This window comes from Oncorhynchus gorbuscha, linkage group LG05 (genome assembly GCF_021184085.1).
Source record: "Oncorhynchus gorbuscha isolate QuinsamMale2020 ecotype Even-year linkage group LG05, OgorEven_v1.0, whole genome shotgun sequence".
Taxonomy (NCBI): Eukaryota; Metazoa; Chordata; class Actinopteri; order Salmoniformes; family Salmonidae; genus Oncorhynchus; species Oncorhynchus gorbuscha.
Window position 1 is genome coordinate 64507279 of NC_060177.1, and position 26823 is coordinate 64534101.

Here is a 26823-nt window from a genome sequence, read left to right on the forward strand (position 1 = left end):
GATGAAAGCTACAGAAGATCCGGAACGGCCTGAATAATTCAATACAGATAGCAGAGCAGACAGTCACATCTGGCAAAGCAACAAGCCATTTAATTCAACACAGAAGTTTAGATATTGAGAGTTCCTTTTTGACTAAGCGTATTATTCAGAGAGAGGTCGATTAGTCTGAGTGCTGTGTGTATGTGTGCTTGCGTTCTTGAGTGCGTGCACGTGTGTGTGCATGTATGTGTGTGTTCATGTTCATATTTTTGCATGATTTTTGACCATGATTGTGTAGTGGGTGCTTGTGATAGACAAAATAGGGTCATCTGAGCCAATCAGCTCAGTATCTAAATCTATTAGCCTTAAGCGCATCAATTTCAATAGAATATAATGAAACCTACAGTATTTTCTACGTTGCACAGAAGAACTTGAAAGTAAATACACAAACATGTAGCGTCAAGCACATTGTGGAAACATAAGACGTACATTTCCAGGAAAATAAAGGGTCTGGCGATTCAGGATTTTAGCATATCATTTTCCTAGTCTAGTACACCGGTGTATCTCTGATGTCTGTAGCAGAGTGCAAATTGTTCTTCCACAGGATCAACACAAACAATAGTGAGTAAGACACCAAGAAAGAACGAGGGTGAGACAGAGCTCTGTAAATAGCCTGAAATAGGCTGTTTGCTCCCTCCCATTAGGCTAAACAGGAAACCAGACAATTAGCTGTTTGTTCAGGACGCGGCAGACAGAGGTTAGAGGTCAGGTGGAGAGAACTTCCTGGACAGCAAGGAGACGCACAGGGCAGAGCGCTGTCCATGAGCAGGTGGAAGACAGGAGTGACCGGAACAGAGAACAAGCGAAGAATATGAGAAACATTCACTTCTACATCGAAATACACAAAGGCTGTATAGAGTATTTGAGTATTTTTAGAAGCACTAGCAATGAGCGAGATCTGTGCTTGATTGAAAAAGCATGGGTCACATACACTATTCATCACTGAAGTGAGGAGGAGGAGGGGAACTTGATAGAGTGGCCTGTGTTTTTTGAATGGCCTGCTGCGTCTCCACACTGACGGCACCCTTGACAGACGGCACATTGAGTTAGTCGGCCTCCAAATGCAATTGCAGCACTATGGTGCGCGATATGAAAAGTGCACTAACTCAATCCAGACATTCTCTAAGGTACAGCAGAGCTGCATTAGCCTCATTCATTTGGCCCTTTATAGACCAGCGGCCTATCAGAGATCAGAGTCAGTAATTGAATCTAACATCGGTGTGTAAACCCTGGGCTGCAGGTCAGCCTTGGGGGACATATAAAGACACTTCATCTAAGGCCATTCAGTGAAGATCAAACACCAGCAGGGCCAATGATAAGAGACATGTCTTCCAAGATGATTCAGCTGTTGGAGCAGTAGGTCTGCTGTTGTTGCTAGAGGTTGAGCGTGTACAGGTCACAGCACTGAAGACAGGCACACATACTCCTCTCATGTCTCTCCTAATGGGGATACGGTACCATGACATGATTACTCAACCAGAAATAGTCACCTCAGAGAGATGGAGAGCATACAGTAAAAACAGAAAGACATCCCATCCTTGAGCTCTGTTTCTATAGAAACTGCTGGTATGCTATACCTTAGCCCTCCCTCCTTGTGCATGGCTGAGACAGTAAGTCAGTGAGATGCACACTGACTGCCAAACAAAGGGCCCTGTCCCAGCAGTACAAACCACAGCAACCCCTCCCTAGGCCGTGCCACTCAATTTGTTGGTTTGCTCAATTTGCTTCCTTAACCCGCAATGCCTTTGAGGGAGACATGAGGGCATGTCACCATGTCCGATATTGTATTCATTCACTGATTTATTTTAGCTCCTTCCTCTCTGTAAAGAGGAGAGGAGAAATGGTGACTCCAAGCTACTGTTTGTCTCAGACTAAACCTTCTCAGCTGGGTGGATCATCGTTCTGATCAGCCCCATGTTACCACACACTCACACAGGTGTGAAGGATTAGGTAGATGGAGTTTGTGTGTGGGAGGGAGTGTCTATGTCTGGCTCTATGTCTGTGAGTGTCTCTGTGTGTATGCACGTGCTTGCCTCTGTTCATCTGTGTTTCTCTGTGTGTCTCTCTGTGTCTCTCTGTGTCTCTCTCTCGGTGTCTCTCTACGTGCTTGTCTCTTTCTGTGTGTCTCTTTCTGTGTGTCTCTTTCTGTGTGTCTCTTTCAGTGTGTCTCTCTCTGTGTGTCTCTCTCTCTGTGTCTCTCTGTGTGTCGCTCTGTGTGTTTGTACGTGCTTGCCTCTGTGTCTCTCTGTGTCTCTCTCTCGGTGTCTCTCTACGTGCTTGTCTCTTTCTGTGTGTCTCTTTCTGTGTGTCTCTTTCTGCATGTCTCTTTCAGTGTGTCTCTCTCTGTGTGCCTCTCTATGTGTGCCTCTCTATGTGCCTCTCTCTCTGTGTGCCTCTCTCTCTGTGTGCCTCTCTCTCTGTGTGCCTCTGTGTGCCTCTCTGTGTGCCTCTCTGTGTGCCTCTCTGTGTGCCTCTCTGTGTGCCTCTCTCTCTGTGTGCCTCTCTGTGTGCCTCTCTGTGTGCCTCTCTGTGTGCCTCTATGTGTGCCTCTCTGTGTGCCTCTATGTGTGCCTCTCTGTGTGCCTCTCTGTGTGCCTCTCTGTGTGCCTCTGTGTGTTTGTGCATGCTTTCCTACAGCCGCACTGAGTTTCAGGTCATCCTCTGCTAGTATTATTTTTTGTGTGAATATGTGTTCCTCTGGTGGTAATCTGAAGGCATGCTACAGTATGTACAGCTATTCAAATGACAGCTGAGGGGGAAAAAACAGGTTTAGGACAAATCTCCACTTTATAAAATTATTCTCAAACAAGACAGGATATCCTCTCTTTCAAATCGCACATATCTGTTCCCAATAAACATTGTTGTAAAAATAAACTTTCATTCTGTTCCACTGTGTCTCTAGCACGGGTCTCATTCCCTTTCTAATCATGTCCTTGTTTCTAGCCCTCCTCTCTCATCCATTTGCCTTTTGGTTGGCCGTCATTGTAAATAAGAATTTGTTTTTAACTGACTTGCCTAGTTAAATAAATGTTAAATAAAATACATCAATAAATAAAATAACTGTGCTAACAATCTTACATTTTATCATTATGACTTGAAATCAAATCAAAAGTAAATAAAATAAGTGTTGTTACAAAGAAACAAACAAAACATAATAAAGACTAACTAGATGATAGTTAGATGACTGTATGAATGAAGAGTCCCATTTTACCATTTTCCTGCTGCTTTCCCAAATGCCCTGGCTTCTTGGAGCCCCTCTATCCCTGCCTCCACTCCAGAAGGGACTTTAGCTGCAGGCTTCTACAGCCGACCACAAGTAGGATAACAGTCTTAAGGAGGGATTTCTATTTAATAAGAATCCCTCTGCAGGCTAAGCTCTCCGCGCTCATTAACCATCTTTATCCTGGCAACCCAGCATCTCATTACAACAACATCAACAACATCAACAATCTACCTCTCTATCATAACACTGATCATCTACAGAGTCGTCCAGAAACAAACACCCAAGGCTGCAGGAGACGGGGATTGGGGATTGGGGTTCAAAGATCAGCCACGGCTGTGGCCCGTCCTACTAAACACCCTGGAAACACAATCAAATGGAACAACATGAGCCCTGACCATGGGCCCTGTCCCCAAAGCAAACAAAGAGAGGTGCAGGTTCAATGTAATAAAGAGTCAAAACAACTAATGTGCCACCGTGTAAACATCATTTAACTTTGGAAAGACCTCTTTGCTAAAGGACCACACACAAGGTGAAAGACAAGAACCCTTGAAAGAGTTTGGTAACGCGCCACAAACTCAGCACACGACATAAAGCCCTGGCTCAGAGATTAAAAGACTAATAGGAGCCGTCAATAAGAAAGCTGTTCAAGGAGAGTTTGTGCATCACAATTCAATCCAGTTTAATCTGCACTGTGATTTTATACTGAAAGCATTGGATTATTTCACAGCAAAATATAGCCATTTAAATCCAATAACCCATTGAAAGTGATTTATAGAGGAACTTGAATGAGGCTTTTAAACGTGGAAGAAGTGACTTCATGTCTCTTAATGCTAAAGCAGACAACATGCACCTTTGTATACCTTCTCAGTCTGGATACTTCCACTAGAATCCCATGCATAGCTTAAAGTCATTCAAAACAATCTCCTTGAGTTTGAGCAATTTTTATTGACATCTTTAGAAGTGTCCTGGCAGTGCGTAGGAGAGCAGTTACTGTAAAGCAGCGACATGGCAGACTCTTTTCCAATAAAGGCATGACGAGGTTGGAAATTGGACTGAAGAGGACAGACAGATTGGGTCTGTGAATATTGCGGGTGAACCCACAGTTTTATTAAAAGCTCCATTACTTCACTTGGCTGTTAACAAGCTTCTCAAGGCCTCTTAGTCTTTCGAAGTGCCACGTCTAATTCATCAAAAGCAATTTCCAAACTACAGCACATTACATAGCACCTTCCTCACACTCACCTCATACACATGGAATGGCCTAGAGTTGGCCTCTAACAGACTAGCCCCAGCCAAAAAGTTAGCCAGTTAGCTCAAGGCTGTCCGCCCCTCTCCACTACTTCAACAAAAACTACTGCAAGGTGTGTGTGTACATTTTTTAAATATATGTTTTATTGTCACATACACTGGATAGGTGCAGTGAAATGTGTCGTTTTACAGGGTCAGCCATAGTAGTACGGCGCCGCTCACAGACTGTTCAACATAACGTTTGATCACAGGGTGGTAGAGAGATGAAGCCTTTGGATGTGAGTGTAACTTTTTGAATAGCTGGTGAGCATTTGAACAGCTTAGCGCCTGGTTTTCATTGACAATCCTGTGATATCACTGTTGGTAAACAAGTCGTGGACGAGGAGCAGGTCTGCTTCACAGACACATGGAGCTGGTTATTATAGGGTTAAGGGGTGTGTTCACTTGTTAGCTGGCTACTGAGGGAGGGAGTCTAGTCACTTGAACACACACACTTTCATTGTGACATGTCACAGCCCTCAGTCCTGCTACTAATGAAGGCCCAGACCAATTACTGCTGCAAGCCACAGGAGCCCCATCTCAGCAGGAGCATGTGTGTGTGTGTGTGTGTGTGTGTGTGTGTGTGTGTGTGTGTGTGTGTGTGTGTGTGTGTGTGTGTGTGTGTGTGTGTGTGTGTGTGTGTGTGTGTGTGTGTGTGTGTGTGTGTGCTTGAGTGCGTGCGTGCGTGCGTGCGTGCGTGCGTGCGTGCGTGCGTGCGTGCGGGCGTGTGTGAGAGAGGGTAAGAAAGAGACAGAAAAAGAGGGAGAAAGAGAGAAGGAAGAAGATGGAGAGAATGTGTGTTTATGGTAGACCTGATTTATAAAAAAGGGAAGGTCTTACAGTGCCTCTGCATTGGACTGGTGTCTCTGTCCTGAAGGCCAGTTGAGGGGCCTTTCCTCACCATTCAGTGCCCTGGTCACGTCCCAGACCCATAACAGGTGGAATCAGGTGGAGCCAGGGAGCCTCCACAGCCACTCAGTGGTAGTTAGCCACCTCTGACAGGCAGCAGTTCTGTTTGGCACAGGGACACCGGCTCTGTCCTCTGAGGCTTGGGTCACCACAGTGAATACAGCGGCCACTGAACGCCCTTGAGCACAACGAGCACTTAAGCAGTAAATGTGTCTCGAGACATGAATGTGTCCATTGTCCCTGAGCCACCAGTGTGCTTCCAGCAGGGAACAGGGAGCCGTGCCAAACTACAAGTCCTATTTATCTCCCGTCATGTAAAGGAGTATCCATGTAATTGCACATCAAATGGTTTAGTAAAATCATATCACAAGCACTGATGGAGTTATTTGAGCATTATGGAAAAGTGAGCAGAATCTCCTTGATGAGCTTGTTTGTTCTCAGAGCTGTGAGGGGTCATTCTTCCTGTGCAGTTAAAGGCTGTGAAAACCAGAAAGTCATACAGTGTACTTCCAAAGGGTGTAAGATGCTATGGACAATATTTGTTTACCAAACTAAAGGAAGGTCAACTCAAAGTAAGAACTACATACGATTAATATCAAATTCAAACTATCATTTGGCAGCTGAGTGCAATGTGTCCTGCCCTGAAGCTGAAGCTGGATGTGGGAGGGAGTTCTTGCATCTGATACATAGAACTGCTTATTATAGAGTATACTGCATTGTGCTTGGGTAACCAGGCTGGGCTAGTGAGTAAGTCTATGTGGTTTGTGGTTGCGTGTGTGTGTGTGTGTGTGTGTGTGTGTGTGTGTGTGTGTGTGTGTGTGTGTGTGTGTGTGTGTGTGTGTGTGTGTGTGTGTGTGTGTGTGTGTGTGTGTGTGTGTGTGTGTGTGTGTGTGTGTGTGTGTGTGTGTGTGTGTGTGTGTGTGTGTGTGTGTGTGTGTGTGTGTGTGTGTGTTTGACATTCAGATCTATCCATATGCACCAGCACATGCATATGTTTGAGTGTAAAATGGCAAGCAGTCCTTCAGTGATTCCTTAGTCTAAAATTTAAATCTGGGTTTTATAAACAGTCTCTAATTAGAGAGGGGAGGATGGAATCCTATTTTAGGCTCAGTGGCCGTGCACGCCCTTCCCACATGTGTGCACACACACGCACATGCACACTTGTGCACACACACACAGTGCTCCTGTGTGCAGAGATGGAAACAGTCTCAGGACAATTGAATTCATGAGAAAGCAACTTCCATGACATGCGGGTTATTCTACTACTTCTCTTTTATTCCGGGTTTCCTTTTAGTTGTGCAACACAATTTCCTAAACCTGGGCAAACAACAAAGAATGAAAGATGAAAGATGTAAGCAAGTGGCTGCCTAGAATCCTAACAACCAAAGTAAAACACGGCAAGTCAATGTTAAAAGTACAACTAAGATTCCCATAGTTCACTGTCAACATCCTTACCAACCAACACAAGAAAAGGTTCAAAACGGCAGTCCAACCTAGTCAGCAACTCCATCAGTGTCTAAAGTTTGTTATTTTAATGAGGCAATTTAGTGAATCTAGCCTTTTCAATCAAGTGGAATGTGGTCCATGCCTGACTAACATTGTCTCATTGTTCTGTCTCATAACTAAGCTCTGTTTTCTGCTCCAATGCAAAGACTGCTGGGAAATTGGTTTGCTTTTACAAAGGATAGGGACAAAATCATTCTGACCCAAATAACTTAAAGCTGGAATTGTTAATTGGTGAAACTGCCACGTCCATTCGCGATATTAATACAACAAAGAAGTTACTTAAAACAACAAACACTACTATCTCCCACAGATATCATTGCACACGTGATAGAAAAGCAGATTTTTTTTTACCATGTTGCAGGATGCTCCTCACCTCCGCTTTGTCAACAAAACAAAAACAATAACAGCGGCCGTGTGGTGGACAGTTGCAGTGTTTCCACTAACAACGCTGTTTGACTAGGTAGGAAGTTTGATGTTGTTAGTTAAATGCATTACATACAGCTGAAGTCGGAAGTTTACATACACTTAGGTTGGAGTCATTAAAAAAAAATTTCAACCACTCCACAAATTTCTTCTAAACGAACTATAGTTTTGGCAAGTTGGTTAGGACATCAACTCTGTGCATGACACAAGTCATTTTTTCCAACAATTGTTCACAGATTATTTCACTTATAATTCACTGTATCACAATTCCAGTGGGTCAGAAGTTTACATACACTAAGTTGACTGTGCCTTTAAACAGCTTGAAAATTATGTCATGGCTTTAGAAGCTTCTGATCGGCTAAATGACCGGCTAATGATCGGCTAATGATTGGCTAATGTTTTAAGGTCTACCTTCAAACTCAGCGCATCTTTCCTTGAAATCATGGGAAAATCAAAAGAAATCAGCCAAGACCTCAGAAAAATAAATTGTAGACCTCCACAAGTCTGGTTCATCCTTAGGAGCAATTTCCAAATGCCTGAAGGTACCACGTTCATCTGTACAAAAAATAGTGCAGAAGTATAAACACCAGGGGACCACGCTCAGGAAGAAGATGCGTTCTGTCTCCTAGAGATTAACGTACTTTGGTGCAAAAGTGCAAATCAATCCCAGAACAACAGCAAAGGACCTTGTGAAGATGCTGGAGGAAACAGGTACAAAAGTATCTATATTCACAGTAAAACGAGTCCTATATCAACGTAACCTGAACGTCCCTTCAGCAAGGAAGAAGCCACTGCTCCAAAACCACCATAAAAAAGCCAGACTATGGTTTGCAACTGCACATGGGGACAAAGATCGTACTTTTTGGAGAAATGTCCTCTGGTCTGATGAAACAAAAATAGAACTGTTTGGCCATAATGACCATTGTCATGTTTGGAGGAAAAAGGTGGAGGCTTGCAAGCTGAAGAACACCATCCCAACCATGAGGCACAGGGGTGGCAGCATCAAGTGGTGGGGGTGCTTTGCTGCAGGAGGGACTGGTGCACTTCATAAAATAGATGGCATCACGAGGATGGAAAATTATCTGGATATATTGAAGCAACATCTCAAGACATCAGTCATGAAGTTAAGGCTTGGTCGCAAATGGGTCTTCCAAAATGGACAATGACCCCAAGCATACCTCCAAAGTTGTGGCAAAATGGCTTAAGGACAACAAAGTCATGGTATTGAAGTGGCCATCACAAATCCCTGACCTCAATTCTATAGAAAATGTGTGGGCAGAACTGAAAAAGCGTGTGCGAGCAAGGAGGCCTACAAACCTGATTCAGTTACACCAGCTCTGCCAGGAAGAATGGGCCAAAATTCACGCAACTTATTGTGGGAAGCTTGTGGAAGGCTACCCGAAACATTTGACCCAATGCTAAACAATTTATAAGCAAATCTTCCCGATACTAACTGAGTGTATGTAAATGTCTTACCCACTGGGTATGTGATGAAAGAAATAAAATATGAATATCTCTAATATTATTCTGACATTTCACATTCTTAAAATAAAATGGTGATCCTAAATTACCTAAGACAATTTTTACTACGATTAAATGTCAGGAATTGTGAAAAACTGAGTTTAAATGTATTTGGCTAAGGTGTATGTAAACGTCCGACTTCAAATGTATGTACAGTAGAAATGTGCGTTGTGTTATTGAGTGGCTCTGTAATGCTCAGTGAAATGGAATAGAATGAACAACTCCACTCCAATTAGTGGGTAACTAGCGAATGGAAAGCCATCCCATTGGACACAGAGGTCAGTTCCACGTTTAGTTTAGAGTTTTCAACTAAAGTGAATTCAATGTGAAATCAACATAAAATGTAACCATGTCATTGGATTTAGGTTCAAATGTGAGTGGAAAAAAGACTAAATGCCCTTACGTTGATTACTTTTTGTGAATCCAAACAGTTTTCCATATTGATTCAACATCATCACATTAATTTTGGGGGGTTGAAATGATGTGGAAACAACGTTGATTCAAACAGTTTTTGCCCAGTGGGAATGTTTCTTCACACCATGCAAATGGTTCTCATACACTTCACCAGAAAGATTTATCTACTGTTAAATACATCTCATTTAGAGTGACACATTTAAACTGAGATAGAACCACAAGCTTTTACAGTGATGACATCTCAATTTGAATAATTATAGTCGAAAATCTGTTTCTGACACATTTGACCCATTTATCAAACATAATTATGTTTTAGTTACAAAGTGAGCAAATGAATAATTTTATTTTTCAGTAATTCAATGATTAATTTCAAGCAGTATATCAGCACAGACAAGTTCCCATTTTGCAACATTATAGACATTTGATAAAGTAGATCTGAAATATGTTCAACACTAAACATACGGTAGATTTACTCTTACAATCTTCAGATATCAATACTCGGTATCACACAAACACAGAATTAGACACACACACAAACACACACAAAGACCAAAAGCATTCTCACCACAGACACACCGCCGCCCTCTGTGGGTCTGCAGTCTGCTCCCAAAGCAGAAACTCTGGGGGCCATTTATGTGGTTCAGCACCGGGAAGAGAGAGGGGAAGAGGAAGAGAGACAGAAGGGTGGGGGGTATATCTGGAGAAGAATAACCAGAAAGTTATGATTCTTTTGGAGTTAGATTAGAAGGAGCTGTCTGAAATGAAAAACTATAATAAGAAAAAATTCACTCAGGGGTATAATGTTGCTATGACAACATATTTCTCTGCTTTTGCCAAATTTAAAGGTCATGGCATTTTGAGCAACAATCTAAAATGATAAATGGACTATGTATTCACCAGTTTTATCATTGCACTGTGATACAAAAAAGCAGCATCAGTATGCTTTAGGACAATGCAGACGCCTCAGATTGGTCGGGTAGGCTGTTTGGCGGTTTCAGCCAGCTGGATTTAGGACCACGGACACCACAGAGCGTGCAGACAGGCTGTGTGAAGGCAAAGCTTCTGACCAGCATGGTGCTGCTCTCTATGTGTGTTGCGCTTTTTCTCAGATTTGTAAAAGCAAGCAGAGCAGAAACTGGCTACGCTTTATTTGACTGCTGTAGCTGGCAAGGTAACTGCTGTTTAACTTAACAGAAAAATATATATATTCCCAGTGCTGAGCTAGTAGTGTAACTGACATGTAATGTTAGCTGTTTTATCTCCTCTCGCTGAAGTTCTGACTGAAGAGAATCAACTAGCTAGCAATAGCTACCACAGCCAGTCCAGTTCTAGCCTTTAGCTACTATATGTTAGATAGCAGTATCTAACAGCTTTTGTGTGTATGGAAATGTTTTGTCCCATTTCAACAGAAGTAAATTGACTAGTTTTCGCTAGTTGATGTACCATTAGAGCTGGCTAACGTTAGATAGCTAGCTCACTAACTTTTGGTATATTTTTTTTTACCTCAATCACACTAAACCTGAATCAAACTATGAAACCAGTGACCAAACAATTGAAGACCGATATTATGACATTTTTTGGCAGTGTAATGTTAGTTTTTATTAGAGTCAGTACAGCAATGTAATGTTATTGATCTGTCAGTTTCCCTAGCTAATTCCCTACATGTCACACTGATATGGTATTAGCAGCTCTACAGACTACACTGTCATGGTGCACAGTCACTGCACAACACAATATTGATGATTATGAATGGATACAGATGTGTTTGAATGCCCAGTCACTTACATAGTGTAACGACCCTGGGTTTATAAGCGTGGATATCAACTCCGCCGCTCGAGCATGCTTTTGGGGCACAGTCGATATAGCACTGGACTTCGAGTTAGAAGGTTGAGGGATCGAGACCTGCTCCCTGCCTGTGTCACTACACTGGTGTCAGAAGTGGGATGCAATGTAATGTATAGTGCAGGTTAAAACCATGGTATTTCCATGATCCACATTTACCATGGTATAAATTATGCAATACCATGGTATTATTTAGGTGCATGGCAGTACCATCATATTTCAAAGCTAAAACCATGGTACATGTCCATGATTCAGATGTATGCCATGGTATAAATAATGCAATACCATGGTAATATTTAGGTGCATGGCAGTACCATCATACTTCAAAGCTAAAACCATGGTGAAAGTACCATAGTGGCACCATGGTATGAATGAAAGTACCATTGTAGTACCATGTTACATTTTTGTAAGGGTAGAAATGGTAAGATAAATTGGCACTCCAAATGGAAAAGGTGGCCGACCGCTGGGGTAGCCTATTACCGGCAACTTCAGGAGCATAATGGCAGAACATTAAGCCAACAGCAGCGGGAGAAGGAGGGTTGGAAACAGGTTTCTCTTCTGGTTAGGCTATCTTGATCTCAGGCCCAATCTTGAGTCCTTTGTGTGTCTCCATTATTTATTTAATAAAACAGGGTGCTTAAAGCATCAGAAAAGTTCAGTACATATAGTTGATTTTATTAAAACACATAGGGTCTATATATAGAAAAATACACATTTTAAAATTTGATTGGTGGGAAGAAAAGATGTTGGACCAAGATTTGTTTAAGTCGGGAACAGTCCTAGCAGAAATGCAGGAAATGAGCTTTAGATGCCCCAAGAACTTCTGAGGGAGGACCCCCCTGCCAGGTTATGTCCCCCACACTTCTAAAACCAAAGTTGAATGGACACACATTAGATATCAAATAATATTTGTTTCATCTGTGACTTTTAACTTGACCTCTCAGGCAAGCAAGGGGTCCTGGGTATGTGTGGCATTGACAGGTGCTGAGGCTGTTCATAGTGCCCTGGGCATCCAGTGTCAGGCCTTTGTTTTTGTTTTTTACTCATTGCTGACCAGTGCCCCACCTAACATCTGCGAACAGAAGAGAGCCCACTCCCCCTCCTTTCAACACCTTTCCCCACATAAATAAACCCTCTCCCAGCAGGAATGCCTGTGTGCTCCGAGCGCTCCACAACTCAAAGCTATTGGAATTCTCACTGCTGATAAGATGGCTGTTGGGACATTTCATCGACATACTCCCATCTCAACACATACTGACTCACAGACCCAACACAAACCAATGGCACATCTGTTAGCCCTTTTGATAACCACACACGGCCCACCCCACTCCCAAGATCCCAATGTGGGAGAGGACAAGATGGCTATAAACTATAAAAGACAGGCATATCATATTGCTATATATAGGCCTGCTGTGACAAAGTCAATTAAAGGTCTCCGCTTAGAAGCCAGATGAATTAAACAAAACTCTTATGTCTAGATAGTTTATCATTCAGTATGTATTCACTGATACATCTGAGTTCTCAGTGATCCATCAAGACGATTGGTTGAGTATGCCATCCAAGATATACCAACTGGTCACCTGTCTGTTTGTGCTAGGGCTTTTTGCTGATGAGGCCACAGAGCTTTTGTCTGATGAATGGATGGGAGACACTCTAACACTCCCATAAGAATCTATATAGACAGTGGTGTATGGACAGGACCCAGGCCCTACTGCGCCCACGCAGGCAGAGAGCAGCCACTCTGCAGCTGTCTGAGGGGTTGTCCTGCTGCTGCACATTCCTCTCAGTGCCTGCTGACGGCCAAGGACAGGCACTGGTGCCGCCCAGCCTGCCACCCCTCGCATCTGCGCCCACTCGATAGGGTTGGCAATTGCTGGACAAAGGTCATCAGTAACAGGCAACAGTGAAAACAAATGGCAAAAGAGGGGAGAGGTTTTGACTTTTACGAAAGCATAAATTATAACCACCCAGACTTATAGACAGCACACTCCCTCCCACTGAAGAAGTGGTTTCCCCACCTCAGTGCTACATTGTTGTTAACCATTAGAGACAGAGGCTTCATGGTTCTCCAGACCTTGCTAAAGGAAATGGGATGTGTAACCTCAGCTTCTCCGTATCCTTTACAAAGTACTAAACTAGATAGCAATACTAACACACACACACACACGCACATACACACGCACATACACACACACACACACGCACATACACACGCACATACACACAAAAAATGTATTCAACATTTAGTCCTACTATTTAGCAAAAAAATAAAAATACCATTTAAACATTATTACAGTGTAGGGGAGGATGGTTAACATCAAAGTACCTTTAATGAAATGCTACTGTATCAAAACTATACTATAGATTCAGTCTCTTCTCTGGCTCTTCCCACCGTGCCTGAGGTCTGGTAGGCAGAGAGAGAAAAAGAGACTGGGGAGCAGTCAGCCTCCTCGGCCACATCCCTCTGAACAGCCTGCCAAGCCTATAGACTCAGCCTCAGCCTCTCCCTCTATTCTCCCTCTCTCTATTTTCTCCCTTTGTCCTACCTCTTCTCTCCCTTTCCCTTTCCCTCTCTCTCACCCTGCTATCAGCCATGCGTAATTAGCCATAAACACAGCCCTGCGCAGGCCCACATCTGGAAGGCTTTTAGACATGGCAGTGTCCTACCAATACAGCTAAATATTTATGTTGAGAGTTACTGCGTGTGGATGAACTCAAGATAGAGGGGTGTGGAGGGAGGGATAGATAGATAGAATAAGGTAAAAGGGGGAAAGATGACTAAATCATGGAGAAAGCCTTCGAATACAATTGTGTAACTGTGCACTGCTGACAAGTTGAAAATCACTAAAACATCTACCAAAGTGCTGCCTTCTAAAATCTTTTAACATAATGGAGGATATCCAACGCTGTCTGATATTGTCATGTTTGTCATTTATTATCATGTCTTGTCCCTGTGCTCCCCATGCTATTCGTTTCCCTCTGCTGGTCTTATTTGGTTCTTTCCCTCCTTCTATCCCTCTCTCTCCCCCTCCCTCTCTCACTCTCTCGCTCTCTCTTCTCTCTATCGTTCCGTTCCTGCTCCCAGCTGTTCCTATTCCCCTAATCATCATTTAGTCTTCCCACACCTGTTCCCGATCCTTTCCCCTGATTAGAGTCCCTATTTATTCCTTTGTGATCCGTTCCTGTCCCGTCGGTTCCTTGTATTGTATTCACCATGCTGTGATTGCGTTTCGCCCTGTCCTGTCGTGTTTTTGCCGTGATTGTGTATCGCCCTGTCCTGTCGTGTTTTTTGCCTTCATCAGATGCTGCGTGTGAGCAGGTGTCTCTGGCGACTACGGCCTGCGCCTACCCGGGCGACCTGCAGTCTGTGGCCGCTTCTCCAGTTGTTTCCCCTCTACAAGTCTAGAGGATTTCTGTTATTCCGTTTTGGACTTAAATAAACTCTGTTTCTGTTAAGTCGCTTTTGGGTCCTCTTTCACCTGCATGACAGAAGGAACCGACCAAGGAATGGACCCAGCGACTACAGACGCTCGTTACACTGCCGTCAAGATCCAAGGAGCCATGCTCGGCAGACACGAGCAGGAATTGTCTGCTGCTCGCCATGCCGTGGAGAACCTGGCCGCTCAGGTTTCCGACCTCTCTGGACAGTTCCAGAGTCTACGTCTCGTGCCACCTGTTACTTCCTGGCCTGCCGAGCCTCCAGAACCTAGGGTTAATAACCCACCTTGCTACTCCGGGCAGCCCACTGAGTGCCGCTCCTTTCTCACGCAGTGTGAGATTGTGTTCTCTCTCCAACCCAACACATACTCTAGAGAGAGAGCTCGGGTTGCTTACGTCATTTCACTCCTTACTGGCCGGGCTCGAGAATGGGGCACAGCTATCTGGGAGGCAAGGGCTGATTGCTCTAACAAATTCCAGAACTTTAAAGAGGAGATGATTCGGGTTTTTGACCGTTCAGTTTTTGGTAGGGAGGCTTCTAGGGCCCTGGCTTCCTTATGCCAAGGTGAACGGTCCATAACGGATTATTCTATTGAGTTTCGCACTCTTGCTGCCTCTAGTGAGTGGAACGAGCCGGCGCTGCTCGCTCGTTTTCTGGAGGGACTCCACGCAGTGGTTAAGGATGAGATTCTCTCCCGGGAGGTTCCATCAGATGTGGATTCTTTGATTGCTCTCGCCATCCGCATAGAACGACGGGTAGATCTTCGTCACCGGGCTCGTGGAAGAGAGCTCGCATCAACGGTGTTTCCCTGCTCCGCATCGCAACCATCTCCCTCCTCTGGCTTTGAGACTGAGCCCATGCAGCTGGGAGGGATTCGCATCTCGAATAAGGAGAGGGAACGGAGGATCACCAACCGCCTGTGCCTCTATTGCGGAGTTGCTGGACATTTTGTTAATTCATGTCCAGTAAGAGGCCAGAGCCCATCAGTAAGCGGAGGGCTACTGGTGAGCGCTACTACTCAGGTCCCTTCATCTAGATCTTGTACTACTATGTCGGTCCATCTACGCTGGACCGGTTCGGGTGCTACATGCAGTGCTTTGATTGACTCTGGGGCTGAGGGTTGTTTCATGGACGAAGCATGGGTTCGGAAACATAACATTCCTTTCAGACCGTTAGACAGGCCTACGCCCATGTTTGCCTTAGATGGTAGTCATCTTCCCAGTATCAAATTTGAGACACTACCTTTAACTCTCACAGTATCTGGTAACCACAGTGAGACTATTTCTTTTTTGATTTTCCGTTCACCGTTTACACCTGTTGTTTTGGGTCATCCCTGGCTAGTATGTCATAATCCTTCTATTAATTGGTCTAGTAATTCTATCCTATCCTGGAACGTTTCTTGTCATGTGAAGTGTTTAATGTCTGCCATCCCTCCCGTTTCTTCTGTCCCTACTTCTCAGGAGGAGCCTGGCGATTTGACAGGAGTGCCGGAGGAATATCATGATCTGCGCACGGTCTTCAGTCGGTCCCGAGCCAACTCCCTTCCTCCTCACCGGTCGTATGATTGTAGTATTGATCTCCTTCCGGGGACCACTCCTCCTCGAGGTAGACTATACTCTCTGTCGGCTCCCGAACGTAAGGCTCTCGAGGATTATTTGTCTGTGTCTCTTGACGCCGGTACCATAGTGCCTTCTTCTTCTCCGGCCGGGGCGGGGTTCTTTTTGTTAAAAAGAAGGACGGTACTCTGCGCCCCTGCGTGGATTATCGAGGGCTGAATGACATAACGGTTAAGAATCGTTATCCGCTTCCCCTTATGTCATCAGCCTTCGAGATTCTGCAGGGAGCCAGGTGCTTTACTAAGTTGGACCTTCGTAACGCTTACCATCTCGTGCGCATCAGAGAGGGGGCGAGTGGAAAACGGCGTTTAACACTCCGTTAGGGCATTTTGAGTACCGGGTTCTGCCGTTCGGTCTCGCCAATGCGCCAGCTGTTTTTCAGGCATTAGTTAATGATGTTCTGAGAGACATGCTGAACATTTTTGTTTTTGTCTATCTTGACGATATCCTGATTTTTTCTCCGTCACTCGAGATTCATGTTCAGCACGTTCGACGTGTTCTACAGCGCCTTTTAGAGAATTGTCTCTACGTAAAGGCTGAGAAGTGCTCTTTTCATGTCTCCTCCGTTACTTTTCTCGGTTCCGTTATTTCCGCTGAAGGCATTCAGATGGATTCCGCTAAGGTCCAAGCTGTCAGTGATTGGCCCGTTCCAAGGTCACGTGTCGAGTTGCAGCGCTTTTTAGGTTTCGCTAATTTCTATCGGCGTTTCATTCGTAATTTCGGTCAAGTTGCTGCCCCTCTCACAGCTCTTACTTCTGTCAAGACGTGTTTTAAGTGGTCCGGTTCCGCCCAGGGAGCTTTTGATCTTCTAAAAGAACGTTTTACGTCCGCTCCTATCCTCGTTACTCCTGACGTCACTAGACAATTCATTGTCGAGGTTGACGCTTCAGAGGTAGGCGTGGGAGCCATCCTATCCCAGCGCTTCCAGTCTGACGATAAGGTTCATCCTTGCGCTTATTTTTCTCATCGCCTGTCGCCATCTGAGCGCAACTATGATGTGGGTAACCGTGAACTGCTCGCCATCCGCTTAGCCCTAGGCGAATGGCGACAGTGGTTGGAGGGGGCGACCGTTCCTTTTGTCGTTTGGACAGACCATAAGAACCTTGAGTACATCCGTTCTGCCAAACGACTTAATGCCCGTCAAGCTCGTTGGGCGTTGTTTTTCGCTCGTTTCGAGTTTGTGATTTCTTACCGTCCGGGTAGCAAGAACACCAAGCCTGAAGCCTTATCCCGTCTGTTTAGTTCTTCTGTGGCTTCTACTGATCTCGAGGGGATTCTTCCTTATGGGCGTGTTGTCGGGTTGACAGTCTGGGGAATTGAAGGACAGGTTAAGCAAGCACTCACGCACACTGCGTCGCCGCGCGCTTGTCCTAGTAACCTCCTTTTCGTTCCTGTTTCCACTCGTCTGGCTGTTCTTCAGTGGGCTCACTCTGCCAAGTTAGCTGGTCATCCCGGTGTTCGAGGCACTCTTGCGTCTATTCGCCAGCGCTTTTGGTGGCCGACTCAGGAGCGTGACACGCGCCGTTTCGTGGCTGCGTGTTCAGACTGCGCGCAGAAGAAGTCTGGTAATTTTTTTCTGCTTCTGCTCCTGGTCTTGCTGGGTCTCAGTCTGTTCCCTGCCATCGCATCTCTCCTGTTCTTGTCCCTGCCCTTGCTGTGTCTCAGTCTGTCCCTAGTTCTCAATTTTTTTTTAGAGTAGTACCCTAGTTTCCTTTTTATCGTTTTTCGTTACGGTCCTGAGGAGAGGAGTTGGGTTCTTTCTCGGGACGTGCTGGACCGTTTGATCTATGATTTCCTCCGTTGCCGCCAGTGTTCCTCCTCGAGAGCGCCAGGAGGCGCTCGGTGAGTGGGGGTACTGTCATGTTTGTCATTTATTATCATGTCTTGTCCCTGTGCTCCCCATGCTATTCGTTTCCCTCTGCTGGTCTTATTTGGTTCTTTCCCTCCTTCTATCCCTCTCTCTCCCCCTCCCTCTCTCACTCTCTCGCTCTCTCTTCTCTCTATCGTTCCGTTCCTGCTCCCAGCTGTTCCTATTCCCCTAATCATCATTTAGTCTTCCCACACCTGTTCCCGATCCTTTCCCCTGATTAGAGTCCCTATTTATTCCTTTGTGATCCGTTCCTGTCCCGTCGGTTCCTTGTATTGTATTCACCATGCTGTGATTGCGTTTCGCCCTGTCCTGTCGTGTTTTTGCCGTGATTGTGTATCGCCCTGTCCTGTCGTGTTTTTTGCCTTCATCAGATGCTGCGTGTGAGCAGGTGTCTCTGGCGACTACGGCCTGCGCCTACCCGAAGCGACCTGCAGTCTGTGGCCGCTTCTCCAGTTGTTTCCCCTCTACAAGTCTAGAGGATTTCTGTTATTCCGTTTTGGACTTAAATAAACTCTGTTTCTGTTAAGTCGCTTTTGGGTCCTCTTTCACCTGCATGACAGATATACTTTAATCAAATTGGTCTCAATTGCCTACACATTATTAAACCAATCCAAAGCCCACAAGGTATGGTCAGAGGAGGAGGTGGCAGTGTTAGGCTCACTGTTTGTTCCTTTATGGTCCACAGGAACAACAAACATCCAACTAATACCTTTAATAAACAAACCCCTGTTGGGATTTCCCATGGGCTGAGGGGCCTCAGCTGGAATGTTCATGAGGGCCAGCTGTTGTGTATTACATGTAGCAGCCAGGCCTGGTGTCCCCAAGACCCATAGCCCTGCCCACAACTGGCTGCATGGAGCCATGGAGGAGAACATGAATCTAACCTGACCCAGGAGAGGGTCAGATGTCGCCTTGACATCCTTAGTAATCAAATGCCTTGAGAAACTTGTGAAAAGTCATATTCTCAACGTCACCCAGAAGCTTCTCGACCCATTTCTGTTTGCCTATCAGCCAAGCAGAGGAGTTGATGATGCCATTCTTACCCTCCTTAACATGGTCTATAGACATCTAGAGGGTGCCAAATCCCATGTTAGGGTTCTGTTTGTTGACTTTTCCTCTGCCTTCAATGCAATCCAGCCCTACATTCTGGCACAGAGACTCATTTGGGAATTCTCCTTAGATGAGGGGCTGGTTTTGTGGCTGTTGGACTTCGCTCACAGCGAGTCAAAATAGGTCCCCACGTGTCGGACATACGCAATACCAACACAGGCTCTCCTCAGGGATGTGTTTTGTCGCCACTCCTGTGCACTAATAGTTGTACTAGTTCCCATCCTGACAGACACCTCGTTAAGTTCGCTGATGACACTGCCTTGATCAGCCTGTTGCATGATGACGAGGAACATCATGGCCCGGTCCTACATGACTTTGTAGAGTGGTGTGAGGAATCACACTTGGTCCTCAATACCAACAAGTCCAGAAAGATGTGCATAGACTTCAGGAAGTGTACAACACCTCCCTCTGCAACATCTATCAGAGGTCAGAACATAGAGATGTGCATAGACTTCAGGAAGTGTACAACACCTCCCTCTGCAACATCTATCAGAGGTCAGAACATAGAGATCGTAGAGGAATACAAATACCAGGGTGTCCTCTTGGACAATAAGCTTCAGTGGAGTAAATGTACAGACCTGATCTACAAAAAGAGCAAACAGAGACTGTACTTTCTCAAAAAGCTGCAATCTTTTAATGTTGACTGTACTATACTGGCTCTGTTTTACAAATCCTTCATTGACAGTATTTAAACCTTTTGCATTGTTTGTTGGTTTGGCAATGCCACTGTCTGCCAGAGAAATATGCTGAGAAGGATTATCACCACAGCAAGCAAGGTACTTGGAGTCAAACAGACAGGCCTGGATGAGATCTTTAAGGTCTTTAAGGCTCACAAAACCATTTTAGCCCCAAGCCACCTCCTGTACCCGGACTTTGAACTACTTCCCTCTGGGCGCAGGTATAGGGCACCCCTCAGCAGGAAAAACAGAACTAGACAATCAGTTGTGCCAGGTGTGATATCCCTCCTAAATAGCTCGGGCTAATGTTCCTATCAACTCAGTAATGTTTTTCCAAATGTTTTATTGGTATGTAACTGTTATGAAAGCTGTATTGTCAATTTTGTTTTGTATTTAAACGCCACTTTAAACGTGTACATGACACTGCAACAACATTTCCCCATGGGGACAATAAAGTCAGTCAGTAAGTAAGTAAGTAAGTAAGAAGGGCAGCAGAACTGGGTGACAGGGCACCCGATCTGGGGAGGGGATGATGCAGAGCAAGCTGAGCTGAAGTTGAGCCCCCCTACTGTACCTGGGATACAGTTTGTAAAGACTTCGGAATGCCAGGAATAACAACACAACTTCTCACATTCCACATCTGGCTCTAATGTTATGAGCGACGATGAGAGTATAAAGCGTATGGAGCAATTCATTGAAAGCTCTCTGGCAAATGACCTTACCACTCACATCGTATTACAGTACAGAAATGGTAAGGATGGCTTATGACAGTTTTTCACAGGGGATTGGGACGTAATTGTTTACTCCTAGTACACGGCCTCATAAAAGTGTCACAGTATGCTAAACATGTGTAGGAAAACAAATAAAGTGAAATAAGTACGGTAGGTACAGGGTTGTGAGATTATCTTCAATCACCTCCACCGCTGCCACCCAGGCTATTTTTGTTATTCTTTCCTCTCTTCTTGTTCTGAGGAATGTGTTCTCCAGATGTTTATGCTGCCTTTATTAAGCAGAAACACAAGGCCTATAAATGGACGGCGGGCCGCCTTGGGCTCCCTCGGGTTGTGCCTCCTTTGCATTGCGCCGATGGGCCAGTTTGGGGTTTTACTACGCCCATGTGCAGGCGAGTGCTGCTCCCACTGGGTCAGAGAGGAGGAGCATTGTGGGATTGTGGAGAAGCAGGGTACCTTGGAAAATGGTTGAATCAGCTTGAACCTTTGAGTGTTCTGTGAAGGGCTGGGCTTTTTGGTAGCAGCTTCACATGTGCATATATACAGCAGCTCAGAAGACTGTGTAGGTGTATCTTATCTTACAGCAACTACAATCTCTTTACCTCCTATTAAGAGCCATTCTTCTCTGGAATGGAGTGAGGTAGTGTATGCCATGATTACATTTCCCTTGATTTATTGGTGAATAAACACATCAATCATATGAATTCAGATTGTCAGCCATACATGAATGGTCTATCAGACTAAGAGTGCTACAGGATGTTGGAAATGTCAGACAACAGTGCTAGGTCTCACCATTAGCTGGACAGCGGTCGGTCAGCCTTCCTTCCTGAAGAGAAGTGAGGTGGCTGCCTGAGATTGCTGGAATGTTATGGTATTAAAGGTAGGAGCCAAGCTGCCATTAAAGCACAGAGAGGGAGGATAAAAAGAGTAGAAATGTGTTTCTGTTTATCCTAGTTTAGCAAGGCAAAGTCAGCTGGATTGTGGGGTGGGTGTGGGGAGCGGGGAGGGAGAGGGACACTGAAACCCAGTGTGTTTCCTTGGGTCAGAATCAGATTTAAAGCGACAGAGTTGTGTCAAAGGGGCAGATGACAGCTTTCCTTCACAAAGTCTGCCGTCAGGATCGACACAGGTCCAGACTCCCTGCTCTGTGCTTTTCAGACAAAACTGACTCTGGGTTTGAGCTTTCAGCTCACATTGTAATCTGTTACTATGCCAGTGTATAAACTTCTGGCGTTCATGGGCCAAAAACATGTCCATTACCTCAACCAGTCATTAAATACCAGTAGAACTAAGAATACAAGGTCCGTTTTGGAGGGTTTATCAGCATACAACACAAAGGTGTAATGTATTTTCTTCATGTGTATATTTAAATGTTAGTCATTTAGCGGACATTCCTATCCAGAGCAACTTACAGGAGAAATTAGGGGTAAGTGCCTTGCTCAAAGGCACATCGGCAGTTTTCCCCCACATAGTTGCCTCTGGGATTCGAACCAGCAAACTTTTGGTTACTGGCCCAATGCTCATAACTGCTAGACTACCCGCCTCCTATATTCAATTATAGTCAGTGTATAGAACCGTTAAGATGTATTGGGTGCCACAATTTAATCTATACCCCAAGCCTAAGGTAGAGTTTCCCATAACCCATTTAAATATTTGCACTTCGCCCTTCTGTCATCCTCGAGAATGATTTCCACATATTGAGAGAAGAGTGTCCATTGATATGTTTTTCTCTTACTCAGTTCTGGGATCTAATAAAGACCAAAATAGTTTCTCAATGAACATGCAGAATATCAACATTGTTTGATATTTTCATCATGATCTGTCTACAGTGTTTGGACAATCATGAGGCCCAGTCCCTACCTCCTCGGTCACAGTTTTGATGAACTACATTTGTATTGCCCACTGGCCTAATGTATTTTAAACTCAATTTTAATAGGTTAAAAAAAAAAGACTTACAAAGTAACGGTCCCGTTAGGGAGCAGACCCGGATCTGGAGTTTCAGAAAGTTCTTCGCTGTCGCAGCTGACTCTTTTCCGGCACGGCGTAGTGGCGTGGGCTTTGGAACGTTCATCTGTACAGCTGCAGCCCGTAATGATGAGCCCAGAACAAGCTTGAGTGAGCCTCGACTCAGAGGCAGACAACAGGACCAGCATCAGCAACAGACGCCCCAGGAGCGGGATGCCAACGCCGGGCACAACCATTGTCCTTATCAGTCTCACCTCAGCTGTCCCCTTGTCATCCCATTTCTCCACCACGAATGTTCCTGGGGCGATGACAGGAAGAACAAACGTATTTTTACAAATGTGTAACAAGTTGCTAATATCCGTTTGTTCCTATTAAAAGATGCTAGAAACGTACTGGTAAAAAAGGCATTCCCAGTATTTTGCACTCCCAATATTCACAGTCCTACTGTAGATGTGGCTTGAGAAATCACGGTAAAACTCACTGTAATCGAGTTGTCCTGAACTAAAACTCTACTTGAAAGTTGATGTTTCGCGATAAAAAAAAAAATTACGTATTTGTCCAATTGTCCGTAAATTTGTACCCTCCTGATGCATTCCTCCAACTCTGGGTCGGATTGTCACAATTAGAATTTGATTAGCCTACCTTTACATGTCCAACCCTAGGCTATATCCAAACTCCGTTATTCCAGTGGTTTTGATCAAATCCTTAGCTCAGTTGAATAAAATCTGCTGCCCTCCACAGTTTTAGTTTAATTCATAGATTTAGACATTCGTTTGGCACGATGTTCTCAAGGCATTCAACAAAGTTTGCCATTCCGGATCTTCAAGATTTAAGTTCTCCATGTGTCAATTTAAATGAAACTTTATCTGAAAGTAAATTAGTTCATTTGGAAAACGACAAAGCGCGTCCTGGTCGGCTCCTTGGTAATTCCCAAAATCTAGCGGTTTTTCTTGCCACTCTGTCACACTCAAATGTACTTACTACAGCAAGTGCGGCCATTCCGTCGCCGGCTATGCGATGATCCTCGGGGTCCTAGCGCAGCTTTAACTTTGGCAGTTTCACTGGGTTGCTATCAATTTTTAGAATAACAGGCAGTCAAGTCAGCCAGCTGACTGTCTGAAAGTGGATCTGCAATTGAATGATATTTTCGGGTGCCAAAACTGTCCATTTGTAAAAAAAAAAAATAAGGTCCTAGGATTTAAATGAGAACTGAAACATCAATATTATATCAATAGTCATAGACAAGCCTTTGTATTTAACAATTACAATTTATATTTTCATTTGAATGAATACAGTATTCACACATCACTTTTTAGGTTACATCAAATAGCTAATTAATATACTGCAGTGTTTCCTACTCTAAAGTACAGTTTAAATGCAATATTTGGTCTTTAAATGTATGGTATTGTTATGTTTATCAAGATCATCAGAGGATGAATCGATAACAGAAACTTGCAAATTACCTAAACTTAGAAGTGGCTCTTGACTGACCACAGCATTTTGATGAAAATGAATTTGATTATGCATGTTGCTGGCATATTCTTGCCAGTAGATCTCATATCTACACTGTGTGTACAAAACATTAGAAACACCTGACATAGACTGACCAGGTGAATCCAGGTGAAACTGTGATGCTTTATTGATGTAACTTGTTAAATCCACTTCAATCAATGTAGATGAAGGGGGGGGGGGCTTAAATGATTTTTAAGCCCTGAGACAATTGAGACAAAATATTTAAGTGCCTTTGAACAGGGTAGTACTGCTGGGTTTTTCACTGCTGGGTTTTTCACGCTCAACAGTTTCCAGTGTGTATCAAGAATGTCCACCACCCAAAGGACATCCAGCCAACCACACAAATGTTGTAAGCATTGGCGTCAACATGGGCCAGTATCCCTGTAGAACGCTTTTGACACCTTGTATCAAGAAGATATATATTAAGAAGATGTTCCTAATGTTTTGTCCACTCAGTGTATACACTGTATAGGCCAACATACAGGGATTTGCCTTGCTGCTGGAGCAGTTGGAGCAGTAACACAAGCAGTTAGAAGAAGTTGACCATTCATATCTTCCACTGACCACACTTTGGGAACTACAAAACATTGGCAAGTTTGCTGTTGACTTCAATCCACCAAAGATCTTGCATGCAAGCAGGTTATAGACTGGAAAAGGTGTTGGCTTCAATGAGCACATCAGTTGTTAGAGCAAAGAAATTCAGTGAACCTTTGAGAGTTTCTTGTTGACAGATGATTTGTTTCTAACATCACAAGAGGATTTACTGAACTATTTACCCATCATGAGAGATCGGATTCACATAAATCAACTTCTCCCAGCTTTAGGAAGAATGTAGTGAGGCCATAATGTTATGAGAGAACCACGCTGAAGCTATCATGTTAGAAGCTGAGGTCAGGACCAGAGGAGGCTAGATCAGCCTGTCTAGATAAGTCAGCTCAGCAGGGTCACTGTTGCACCCGGACCCTGGCCTGTTTAGTGCAGGGGCCAGGGTCACTGTCTAATTTGATTCAGAGGTCTATACATGACTGCATTTTTGCAACTGAAATAACATTGCTTTTATGTCAAACTGTTGTTCACATATTCTCTAAGTGAATCGTTTTGAAATGTGTTTAGAGAGTTTTAACGAGGAAGCTACATGTTAATGACTGTACTGCTACCGCCAATTGCCTGATGCTATAGCAAGCAATATTATGGGTCCTTATCCATTGGCCACTGTATGCTGTAAACAACCAAAAAGAAAGAAAGGCAACGAACAAGCAGTGATACTTACTACACCACTGGTCATTGCAATAGATGGACACTTTTACTTTCAGTGAGTAGTTGGGATTTAGTTCATGGCATGGTTTTCATAACATTTACAGCCCCAAGTAATGCTTGTGCCCATTGTTAATGAAAGTGCCTGCTTTAGCTCATTGTCCAAATCAGTGTAAGCACAACTATAGCAATCGCTTATCTAAAGACAGATGCATCACTCTGATGCAGGTGGAAGAAGTACAGTTAAGTACAGCTAAATGCCGATAGTACATTTTTTCCTGTTGCTTTCAAGGTTGACTGTCAAGCTGTGCAGTGATGCGTATTGATCCTCATGTGTTGACATCAAAATTCCATGGCAGTGTCATTACAATTCCGCCTCCTCAAAAATGTTATTTTTTCCTGAAAGAAAGAATCAAATTAGATACCGCCTGGTAAGACTTTTTGCATCCGAAAACAATTTTGAACACTCCAAAAAATACATTTGACTGTAAAATCCCTACAGTACAGGCCTCACTTTCAACCAGTCTGTCCTTGTCTATGAAATAATCCCAATAGTGCTGCACTCCACAGATTTATGTTTAAAAATACTTTCTGATATATGAGGCAGTGGAAGAATGAAACCTTAGCGTTTCAAATCTGGAGTGCATTTTGAAATATGAAAAGGTGAACCAGAAGATTATTTGAAATGGGTCTTGGTGCAATTGGGGGTGACATGTACTCACAGACATATCCAAAACACAGGCACCTCAAGTCGTGCTAGCATGTCCCGTCGTACAATGGTGTAGTGTGCTCTGACCCACCCTTCAGACCCCTGGTTTGTTATTCCTGTATGTGATACTGTACACTGGAGCAGGCTCAGAGAGCCAGCATGATTGCTTAAGGAAATCAGAAAGAGTGGTTGGGCGCCTGCTCAGCGATGAAACAGAGGGCTGTTTATCCAAGCCATTAAATAAGGCTTCAAGTACAACACCCCCCTTCCAACTCCCACTCCCCAGCCCCCAAATCTCTCTCATCTGGAGAGCACAGTTTCCATTTAAAATGTCACGTCCCAAACTGCACATTACATCAAATTGTATTTAATGGCATCCAGACTAACTTTAATGTTGTTCCAACATTCTCTCTGCATAACTCTTTCCCCTCGCTTTATTTTCTCCCCAGCTCGTATAGCGGTGCAAGCAATCTCTCTCTCTGTTCCACGTCTGGACTCCATTCCAGGTTGAATATGGTGAGAGGGGGAATGGAGGAAAGGAAAGGTGGAGGGACTGGCTGAGAAGCTATTGATCTGAGGAGAGAAGAAGAGAGATTCAGTTTTGAAAGAGATTGGGTGGAAGTGAGGTCAGGTTGGAGGAGGAATGTGATGATCCCTCTTGGGCATTTCCACTGGCACTTCCCAACCTCACATTACAACAATACAATGAGCGCCGCCGTCTTCAAAGAGGTGAATACAATCACAGGTTTGTAAAGACGTAATGAAACAAGTGCATT

General features: G+C 44.3%; 1 protein-coding gene across 4 annotated transcripts in view; it reads right to left on the reverse strand.

Moving 5' to 3' along the window:
* Positions 1–23687, reverse strand: part of adgra2 (adhesion G protein-coupled receptor A2) — a 57746-nt gene extending 34059 nt beyond the window's left edge. The window contains exons 1-2 of one of the 4 annotated variants that reach the window (XM_046350693.1): positions 23554–23687; positions 22564–22870 (exon numbers count right to left, since the gene is read on the reverse strand). In XM_046350693.1, coding sequence (XP_046206649.1) covers positions 22564–22808 — 245 coding nt within the window. In that variant the 5' untranslated portion in view covers positions 22809–22870; positions 23554–23687. The other 3 variants (XM_046350692.1, XM_046350691.1, XM_046350694.1) reach the window with 3 other exon arrangements.
* Between the last annotated feature and the right edge of the window lie 3136 nt (positions 23688–26823).